At 43.8% G+C, this 12,081-nt stretch overlaps 1 protein-coding gene across 3 annotated transcripts in view; it reads left to right on the top strand.

The window, feature by feature from the left end:
- Positions 1-3,633: 3,633 nt before the first annotated feature.
- Positions 3,634-12,081, top strand: part of FBXW8 (F-box and WD repeat domain containing 8) — a 98,110-nt gene continuing 89,662 nt past the window's right edge. For all 3 annotated transcript variants that reach the window (XM_069960751.1, XM_069960750.1, XM_069960752.1), the window contains exon 1: positions 3,634-4,076. In XM_069960751.1, coding sequence (XP_069816852.1) covers positions 3,762-4,076 — 315 coding nt within the window. In that variant the 5' untranslated portion in view covers positions 3,634-3,761. The remainder of the gene's footprint in view (positions 4,077-12,081) is intronic.

The raw sequence follows: 12,081 nt of genomic DNA, 5'->3' as shown, positions 1-12,081 counted from the left end.
ATAGGCTGGGTTCACACTATGTATATTTGAGGCTGTATTTGTGAGGCTGTATAGCAACCAAAACCAGGAGTGGATTGAAAACACAGAAAGGCTATGTCCACATAATGTTGTAATTGAGTGGATGGCCGCCATTTAATGGCAAATATTTGCTGTTATTTTAAAACAACGGCTGTGGTATTGAAATAATGGCCGTTATTTACTGTTATATGGCGGCCATCCACTCAATTTCAACATTGTGTGAACAGATCCTTTCTGTGTTTTCAATCCACTCCTGGTTTTGGTTGCTATGAGGACCTGACATGAGGACCAAATACTGCCTGAAATATACATAGTGTGAACCCAGCCTAAGACAACACAAGGAAACGTTTGTGTGACAAAGCCTTTTGTGGGATTTCCTTACTACAAAGACTTGTTTGTCCCTCATTATTTCCTACAGATGAAGCTATGAATCAGGGCAACCTGGCAAAGGTCAATTTTATACATTTGTGTATTTTGCATCAGTATTTGGAAGCCAAACAGTGGGTCCAAACGACAAAGAGGTGCAAATGTTTCCATTATACTTTTTTTCCCCCCTTGGTTTTGGCCCCACTTCTGGTTTTGGCCTTCAGATACTGACAAAGCAGCCCTGCCCATGCAAATGATCACCCACAGGACGGTGGCTGAAATCAACAGCTGCACCGCTCAGTTTGTTTGGAGAAACAATCAATCGCAGGCATTAAACCCTGAAAAGCGCACTTTGACATGCCAGCACCATGTGCGATTTATTGTAGATATCAAAACCATAAAAAAATGCAGGCATGTGATTTGGCTGTTTAAAAAACAAACAAAAAACAGGTTGCATGTTACTAAAGGCCCTTTTACACAAAGCGATTATCAGCCGTATTTGGCCAATTATCAGCCATTAAGGCCAATAATCGCTTTGTGTGATAAAAGGCAACGATCAGCCGACATGAACGGTATCAGCTGGTCGCTGTCTTTCATCCTGTTGAAAGACAAACAACGTGGAGAGCAACAATCTGCTGCCGTCTCTTCGTGTAATAGGAGTGGTGGCAGCAGACTGCCACTATCTCCTATAGGCTCCCTGGACAATCTAATGATCATCTAAGGCGCCTAGCTCCTGCACTAAAGGCCCTATTCCAGTGAGCAGGTGAGTCCAGGGGAGCTGCGGAGAGGTGCGGGGGGCTGCCTGGGTGATCACTGATCATCCGGGAAGCCCATAGCATACAGCAGCGGTCTGCTGCCGCCGCTCCTATTACACGGTGCGACGGCAGCAGATTGTAGCTGTATGAGTCGTTTGTCTTTCAACATGTTGAAAGACAAACGATGCAACGATCAGCCGACATAAACGATGTCGGCTGATCGTTGCCTTCTATTCCACAGGACAATTATCGGACGATAATTGTTCTGTGGAATAGGGCCTTTACCCGCTTGCTTGCTCATGGAGATTGCCCAGTGTAATAGGGACTTTATGTGGCAAAGTCATGTTGCTTGTAAGACTAGGGTCACATTGCATTTTTTTTAATCCATTATTTTTACATAGTGTGAGCATAGCCTTAATCAATTTCGGCTGCCTTTTCCATTGACTACAATAGAAAGCATTACTACAAGGAAATTGCCTTATTTTTAACCATATAAAAAAGCAAATACTGTGTGTGAAGGAGGCATGGAACACTAACCTGAGCCGCCTGCACACAAGTAGTAGCATATGTTTACACGTTCTGGGTTTTTAAGCAGTTGTTCAAGATTAGAGAACCATATCTGCTTTCCTCTAGAATACCTACAGGAGCTGCCCCTTGGCTAGTCTTGTGTTTTGAGACTCTTAAATGAGGCCCCACAAGCTCTTTTTTTTTTGCATATTCATGTTTCCCAGGGGGCAATGCACCTAGGATTTCACTGCATTCAGCACTTTAACCAGCAGCAGGCAGTGTTATCTTTGGCTGGTCTCCCTGAGATCAGTGATCTGTTTCTCTTATTCCTCTAGAATCAGTGACAGTTAAAGGGAACCTGTCATCCTGGGCAGAACCCACCCTACCCCTGGATAAAGAATCATATACTTACCCCCTCATGCCGGCCCTGCTTCCGCCGCAAAGTCGACACCCACTCAACATGCAAATGAACAGAGATGAGTCTGATGACGTCAGACTGATCTCTGCTCATTTGGATATTGTGCGTGAAGAGTGGGCAGCGATTTCTCCGCAGCAGGACAGGCATCGGGAGCAGGACCGACAGGTGAGGGTAAGTACATGATCCTTAATCCAGGGGTAGGGTAGGTTCTATTCAAAAATTTATTCAAAAATGTGAAACCCAACCTACGTTTTTCAAGACAAGCAGTCAGTCAGCTAAAACAATTGCTTCTTGCTACATTTGAGGCAACAATAGTTTTGGTCGAAATCATAAATTTTTATCAACTTTAACCTTTTGTGAACCAAGCCCAAAATGACCCAGTGGACCGGGAAAATTATCATTTTTGCGTGTTAGTTTTTCTCTCTTCCCCTCTACGAGCTCTAGCACTTTCAGTTTTCTATCTACAGGGCCATAAGAGGGCTAGCTGTTTTTTACAGGAATAGTTGTACTTTGTAATGGCGTCTTTCATTCTACCATAACATGTGTGATGGAATCCCAAAATATTATTTATAAAGATATAAATTGGTGAAATCATAAAAAAGAATGCAATATGGTCACTTTTGGGGGGTTCCTGTAATGCACTATATGGTAAAAGCGACATGATACCATTATTTTATAGGTCAGTCCGAACACAAACATTCTCTTGTGTTATATATATATATTTTTATGAAATCCTTTTTTTTTTTTCAATTAATTATTAATAAAATAGTTCTATTGTGACGCTTATAACAGTTATTATTTTTCACCTACAGGGCTTTATGGGCGTCATTTTTTGCGCCATGATCTCTAATTTTTATTAATATCATAAGGCCCTATTACACCGACAGATCTGATGACAGATTATCTGCCAAAGATTTGAAAAGAGGAGAAATCCAGTCCTTTCCTTTATGACCTGTTCTCTGTTTATAGACTTTTCCTGGCTTTGGCTCCAAATCTTTGGCAGATAATCTGTCGTCAGATCTGTTGGTGTAATAGGGCCTATATTTATGTAGCTCGGACGTTTTGATCACTTTTTATTAATTTTTTTTTATATATAATGTAACAAAAAAAAAAAAACTTGGTAATCCTGGCACTTTTTTCCCCTCTTTTCATTTACGCCGTTCGTAATGACAATTGTTAGATTTTAATAGATCGGACAATTACACACGCTAAGGTATATTATATGTTTATATGTTTTATTTATATAATGGGATAGGGGGTGATTGTAACTTTTATTGGGGGAGGGGCTTTGGGGTATTTATAAAAGTATTTTTACACATTTTAGGTCCCCCTGGAGGAAAAACTGAGAAAATAGTTCAGGAAAAAAAAATTAAGGAGGCAGAAAATCTTTTTGAGCGAAGCAAAACCTTCTCCAACCATAAGGGGTTAAACTATTTCTCCTAAGTTGTGAGACATTTTGATGTGGGGGACGTATACTGCGACTTTCTTCAGGTTACTTCCTCCTGAGTATAATCGTCAGCGTAGGAACCAATATTCTGCCTCCCATTTCCTGTCCGGAAGATTCTACCCGTTACACCACTTGCCTCTGCAGGTCCAGGGGGCTCAACGTTTCCCTAGCAACAGAACTTCCCCTGCTCTCCGCTCCCTGTCCGGGATGGCCGGAGCGGGCCGGCGGTGAGCCCGGGCTGAGGGGCACCATGTCTCTGGACACCTCCCTGGCGGAGTTCCGTGACCGCTGGCGGGCAGAGATACGTGGAGAGATCCCAGCCCCGGTGCCACCGAAACGCCGACGTTCTGCAGCGCCCAGTCCGGAGCCTGAGCCGCCCCGAGAGGAGGATGTGGCCTGGAGATATCTTCCTCGGTCACCGGATCCGCATACGGAGGGAGCAGAGAACCGGTACCTGGAGCTGGCGGAGAGCCTGCTGCAGCAGGAGAGGCCGGTGCCCGTGACCGATAAGCCCCGCTCCCCTGACAGGACGCCCAGCCTGCTGGAGCAGCTCATCAGCGACCTGGTAACTAGCTGCGCGCACTGACTGCCGGGAGGGGTGACGTCACTGGGCCACAACAACCAATCAGAGTATAGCTGTCCTGTTTAGAAAATGAAAGCAGCGCTCTGATTGGTTCTTCTGAAAATACTTATATAGTAATGATCCAGATCAGGCTGAGGAGCCCGCACCGGACATTACACTATAATGGGGAGAGATATAGGGTCCGGATCACATTACACTATAATGGGGAGAGATATAGGGTCCACACCGCACATTACACTATAATGGGGAGAGATATAGGGTCCACACCGCACATTACACTATAATGGGGAGAGTTATAGGGTCCACACCGCACATTACACTATAATGGGGAGAGATATAGGGTCCACACCGCACATTACACTATAATGGGGAGAGTTATAGGGTCCGGATCACATTACACTATAATGGGGAGAGATATAGGGTCCTGATCACATTACACTATAATGGGGAGAGATATAGGGTCCACACCGCACATTACACTATAATTGAGAGAGTTATAGGGTCCACACCGCACATTACACTATAATGGGAGAGATATAGGGTCCACACCGCACATTACACTATAATGGGAGAGATATAGGGTCCACACCGCACATTACACTATAATGGGGAGAGTTGTAGGGTCCGGATCACATTACACTATAATGGGGAGAGTTATAGGGTCCGGATCACATTACACTATAATGGGGAGAGATATAGGGTCCACACCGCACATTACACTATAATGGGGAGAGTTATAGGGTCCGGATCACATTACACTATAATGGGGAGAGATATAGGGTCCACACCGCACATTACACTATAATGGGAGAGATATAGGGTCCACACCGCACATTACACTATAATGGGAGAGATATAGGGTCCACACCGCACATTACACTATAATGGGGAGAGTTGTAGGGTCCGGATCACATTACACTATAATGGGGAGAGTTATAGGGTCCGGATCACATTACACTATAATGGGGAGAGATATAGGGTCCGGATCACATTACACTATAATGGGGAGAGATATAGGGTCCACACCGCACATTACACTATAATGGGGAGAGATATAGGGTCCACACCGCACATTACACTATAATGGGGAGAGTTATAGGGTCCTGATCACATTACACTATAATGGGGAGAGATATAGGGTCCACACCGCACATTACACTATAATGGGGAGAGTTATAGGGTCCGGATCACATTACACTATAATGGGGAGAGATATAGGGTCCTGATCACATTACACTATAATGGGGAGAGATATAGGGTTCACACCGCACATTACACTATAATGGGGAGAGTTATAGGGTCCGGATCACATTACACTATTATGGGGAGAGATATAGGGTCCGGATCACATTACACTATAATGGGGAGAGTTATAGGGTCCGGATCACATTACACTATAATGGGGAGGGTTATAGGGTCCGGATCACATTACACTATAATGGGGAGAGTTATAGGGTCCGGATCACATTACACTATAATGGGGAGAGTTATAGGGTCCGGATCACATTACACTATAATGGGGAGAGTTATAGGGTCCACACCGCACATTACACTATAATGGGGAGAGATATAGGGTCCGGATCACATTACACTATAATGGGGAGAGATATAGGGTCCACACAGCACAATACACTATAATGGGGAGAGATATAGGGTCCACACCCCACAATACACTATAATGGGGAGAGTTATAGGGTCTGGATCACATTACACTATAATGGGGAGAGATATAGGGTCCACACCGCACATTACACTATAATGGAGAGAGTTATAGGGTCCACACCGCACATTACACTATAATGGGGAGAGTTATAGGGTCCACACCGCACATTACACTATAATGGGGAGAGATATAGGGTCCTGATCACATTACACTATAATGGGGAGAGATATATGGGTTCACTCCGCACATTATACTATAATAGAGAGAGTTATAGGGTCCTGATTACACTATAATGGGGAGAGTTATAGGGTCCGGATCACATTACACCATAATTGGGAGAGTTATAGGGTCCACACAGCACAATACACTATAATGGGGAGAGATATAGGGTCCGGATCACATTACACCATAATGGGGAGAGTTATAGGGTCCACACAGCACAATACACTATAATGGGGAGAGATATAGGGTCCGGATCACATTACACTATAATGGGGAGAAATATAGGGTCCGGATCACATTACACTATAATGGGGAGAGTTATAGGGTCCGGATCACATTACACTATAATGGGGAGAAATATAAGGTCCGGATCACATTACACTATTATGGGGAGGGTTATAGGGTCCACACCGCACATTACACTATTATGGGGAGGGTTATAGGGTCCGGATCACATTACACTATTATGGGGAGGGTTATGGGGTCCACACCGCACATTACACTATTATGGGGAGGGTTATAGGGTCCGGATCACATTACACTATTATGGGGAGGGTTATAGGGTCCGGATCACATTACACTATTATGGGGAGAGATATAGGGTCCACACCGCACATTACACTATAATGGGGAGAGTTATAGGGTCCACACCGCACATTACACTATAATGGGGAGAGTTGTAGGGTCCGGATCACATTACACTATAATGGGGAGAGTTATAGGGTCCGGATCACATTACACTATAATGGGGAGGGTTATAGGGTCCACACCGCACATTACACTATAATGGGGAGAGATATAGGGTCCGGATCACATTACACTATAATGGGGAGAGATATAGGGTCCACACCGCACATTACACTATAATGGGGAGAGATATAGGGTCCGGATCACATTACACTATAATGGGGAGAGATATAGGGTCCGGATCACATTACACTATAATGGGGAGAAATATAAGGTCCGGATCACATTACACTATTATGGGGAGGGTTATAGGGTCCGGATCACATTACACTATAATGGGGAGAGTTATAGGGTCCACACCGCACATTACACTATTATGGGGAGGGTTATAGGGTCCGGATCACATTACACTATTATGGGGAGGGTTATAGGGTCCGGATCACATTACACTATTATGGGGAGAGATATAGGGTCCACACCGCACATTACACTATAATGGGGAGAGTTATAGGGTCCACACCGCACATTACACTATAATGGGGAGGGTTATAGGGTCCACACCGCACATTACACTATAATGGGGAGAGTTGTAGGGTCCGGATCACATTACACTATAATGGGGAGAGTTATAGGGTCCACACCGCACATTACACTATAATGGGGAGAGTTGTAGGGTCCGGATCACATTACACTATAATGGGGAGAGATATAGGGTCCGGATCACATTACACTATAATGGGGAGAGATATAGGGTCCACACCGCACATTACACTATAATGGGGAGAGTTATAGGGTCCACACCGCACATTACACTATAATGGGGAGAGTTATAGGGTCCTGATTACACTGTAATGGGGAGAGTTATAGGGTCCACACCGCACAATACACTATAATGGGGAGAGTTATAGGGTCCACACCGCACATTACACTATAAAGGGGAGAGTTGTAGGGTCCACACCGCACAATACAATATAATGGGGAGAGTTATAGGGTCCTGATTACATTACACTATAATGGGGAGAGTTATAGGGTCCACACCGCACATTACACCATAATGGGGAGAGTTATAGGGTCCTGACTACATTTCACTAGTAAATAATGTAATACAGTATTAAACCAATGTAATAAAGTCAACGATCATCGACCACCGGCCGTGCATTACTGCATGTACTTGTGCACCATGGACGTCTGATGACGTTTTTACTAGCCTATTCTCCCCTGGAGGGTCAGTAAGTGATGAGACCAGTTTTAGAAGTGTTCAATGGATCGGAGAGCACTACTCATACATACTGGGGGTATGCCGTGTGGGGTGTACCCATGTGAACAACATACTTAGGGGGGTGGGATGCCTAAACGTCCTGGATTACATGCTATAGGGGTTGGGATGAATACACACAGTAGAAAACATACTGGGGTAATGTCAGTGTAAAAAACATGGATGGATTAAAACATGAATTAAAAAAACGGATGCAATCGGTTTTTCACAGGTCACAGAGCTAGCTTGTAGACTTATATCAGGGTCCTGAAAGGGTTGTCCGGTAGTCAGCCTTTTTAAATACAGTGGTACCTCGGTTTAAGAGTAACTTGGATTAAGAGCATTTTGCAAGAAAAGATCACAGTTTTTCAAAATTGTAACTTGGTGTAAGAGCATTGCTTTGGTTTAAGAGCTGGGTGGAAGTGGGGGAGGGATATGGTCTGCACAAGGTGGTCTACAGCACTGTACTCTCACCCAGGAAGTCTCCCTCACCTTGAAAATCATAGCGGATCTGTCAGCCCTTGTGTCTCCCATCCTCTCCTCTCCATTCCTGCTATAATGCTTGCACTCACACTCAGCTATACGCACTGCTGCTATAATGTGCCTGCACTCACACTCAGCTATATAAACTGCTGTATATAAAGTTTCTGTCTCTGTCCTCCTGCGCAGCTCTGTGATTCTCACTTCCTGGTCTATGCTGAGCGCAAACCCCTTCCCCATTGCTGTCATGTGACCACACAGACCTCTGACAGCAGCCCTGCTTCTCTATTCTAGCCTGTTGTACAACACTACGGCATTATGGGGATCTGAAGTTCCATCCTGTATCTACAAGCAGCTGCTGTGTTATCAGGGTTATACAGTTACTATACATTATACACCACATGCTGATTGCTATACTGTACAGTAACTTATACATCACATATCCAGCTGCTGTGTTATCAGGGTTATACAGTTACTATACATTATATACCACATGCTGCTATACTGTACAGTAACTTATATATCACATATCCAGCTGCAGTGTTATCAGGATTATGCAGTTACTATACATTATACACCACATGCTGCTATACTGTACAGTAACTTATATATCACATATCCAGCTGCTGTGTTATCAGGGTTATACAGTTACTATACATTATACACCACATGCTGATTGCTATACTGTACAGTAACTTATATATCACATATCCAGCTGCTGCTGTGTTATCAGTGTTATACAGTTACTATACATTATACACCACATGCTGCTATACTGTACAGTAACTTATATATCACAGATTCAGCTGCTGCAGTGTTATCAGGGTTATACAGTTACTATACATTATATACCACATGCTGATTGCTATACTGTACAGTAACTTATATATCACATATCCAGCTGCTGTGTTATCAGGGTTATACAGTTACTATACATTATACACCACATGCTGATTGCTATACTGTACAGTAACTTATATATCACATATCCAGCTGCTGATGTGTTATTAGGTTTATACAGTTACTATACATTATACACCACATGCTGATTGCTATACTGTACAGTAACTTATATATCACATATCCAGCTGCTGTGTTATCAGGGTTATGCAGTTACTATACATTATACACCACATGCTGCTATACTGTACAGTAACTTATATATCACATATCCAGCTGCTGCTGTGTTATCAGGGTTATACAGTTACTATACATTATACACCACATGCTGCTATACTGTACAGTAACTTATATATCACATATCCAGCTGCTGTGTTATCAGTTATACAGTTACTATACATTATATACCACATGCTGCTATACTGTACAGTAACTTATATATCACATATCCAGCTGCTGTGTTATCAGGGTTATACAGTTATTATACATTATATACCACATGCTGCTATACTGTACAGTAACTTATATATCACATATCCAGCTGCTGTGTTATCAGGGTTATACAGTTACTATACATTATACACCACATGCTGCTATACTGTACAGTAACTTATATATCACATATCCAGCTGCTGTGTTATCAGGGTTATACAGTTACTATACATTATACACCACATGCTGCTATACTGTACAGTAACTTATATATCACATATCCAGCTGCTGTGTTATCAGGATTATGCAGTTACTATACATTATACTCCACATGCTGATTGCTATACTGTACAGTAAGATGGGTTCATACTACGGAATTCTCGCAGACAACGTCCGCGGAACTCCGGCGTGTGTCTGCGCGCACGAGCGCGCGCCTTTCCGCTGGCTCCATAGACACCATACGCCAGCCCATAGAATGGTGTTTATGGAGCCGGCAGAAAGGCGGACACACGACGGAATTCCGCAGACATTGTCCGCGAAAATTCTGTTGTATGAACCCACCCTAACTTACAGTATAATATCACATATTCTGCTGTTTCTTATTGTTTCATCTGTTCTACATGTTATTTAGAATAAAAAACGGTTATTTTGGGGTGTGGAACCAATTGTCTGCATATCAGTGATTTCTTATGGGAAAATTTGCTTTGGTTTAAGAGTGGATTTGGATTACAAGTGCTGTCCCGGGAGGAATTATGCTCGTAATCCAAGGCACCACTATATATTGCTGCTGGTGCTTAAAAATAATAAACATATTATACTTACCTATCTATGCTCCCCCGGTGTCGCCAGTGTCCCCTGCTAACTGTGGAGCCTCTACCTCTGATACAAACTTGTCTGGGGAGTGACAGCCACTCAGCCAATCACTGACTGGGATGGGTCAGCTCTGTGGCCACTGATTGGCTGAGTGGGCTATCATTCCCAAGATGAGTCCATCTCAAAAGTAGAGGCTCTGCAGTCAGTGAATGACACCAAAGGAGGACACCGGGGGAGAGCAGACAGGTAAGGATCACGTGTATTCTTTAATATGCACAAGCAGCAATATATTAGGAAAGGCTGACCACTGGGCAACCTCTTTAAAGGGGAACTATGAGCAGGTTTGACAAATGTAACAGCCCCCTATTGTGCATGCGGTGCTGAGGATGAGGGTATGTCTTATGCCATGTCTTATGCTGTTAGCAGTGTAATCCTTGGTCCGGAGCACCGCTAGGAGCACTGCCCCGCCCCCAGAGCACTGAGCTGGCCCACTCCTTCTAATGATAATCAATGGAGTGGGCCGGCTCGGTGCTCTGGGGGCGGGCAGTGCTCCTAGCAGTGTAATCCTTGGTCCGGAGCACCGCTAACAGCACAGGAACGGTGTCGAGTAAGAAGGTAAGAGACATAGCGACCACCTCAGCGCCTCTGTGCGCAATAGGGACATATCAGCAGGTTAGATTTGTCTAACCTGCTGATCGTTCCCCTTTAAAACCCCTGGCTGTGTGACTGAGGCCTAAGTATAGGTGGTGTTTCCACATTCAGAACTCCACAGTGTCATGTAAGTCATTTCAGTAGCCCAAACTCTTATAATATCATTACGCTGGCAGCACCGTGTGCAGGTTTCCATGTTTTATGGGACAAAAGGTTCTCAAATGTGACTTTCTAAAGAGCCACATCATTAACTAGAATCTAAAATTAATATTTTAATGTTTGTCTGTGCGCCGGTAATTGTCCTGGCAACGCTGGCGAGTCCTTCAGCCAAACTGGGAAGCTAGCGGCGGAGACGCTTTCTAATCGCCAAGACAACAGGCTCTGATGACATAAATTAAGCCGGTAATTTGAGCCCGCTCCCATTTGCTTTCTTAAATGGATAACAAACGTCTGCGCTTAGCTTGGCCTGCCCGCGAGCTGCCATGCTGAGCCTGAATAGCAGGACCCAAAAACAAACCCGCTAAACCCCTCCTCGCTTCATACTAATTTATGGGACCTGCTGTTGGTCATCTCTTTGTGTCAGACCGCATACAACTCATAAGAAGCCGTGCGTGGCGGCATTATACCAAACTGGTAGCATAGCAAACCCTGGCATCGAAGCCCGTGCCAACCTGGGCCGTGATTGTCAGCGATTTGGAACCTTCACTAAACGGATCGGAGCCATAAAAAGGAAGAATGGGGAAAATCTGAGAAGCTTTTAACGCTTTGATTTGTAATAATAATAATAATAATATTTATATGGTGACCTAGGTCTATCCTTACCATGGCTTTTTTTTCTGATTCTATTAAAAAAATATTTCCAGATTTTGGGTTGTAAAATAAAG

This window comes from Dendropsophus ebraccatus, chromosome 3, assembly GCF_027789765.1.
Source record: "Dendropsophus ebraccatus isolate aDenEbr1 chromosome 3, aDenEbr1.pat, whole genome shotgun sequence".
Taxonomy (NCBI): Eukaryota; Metazoa; Chordata; class Amphibia; order Anura; family Hylidae; genus Dendropsophus; species Dendropsophus ebraccatus.
This window is presented reverse-complemented; position numbering and strand designations above follow the sequence as displayed.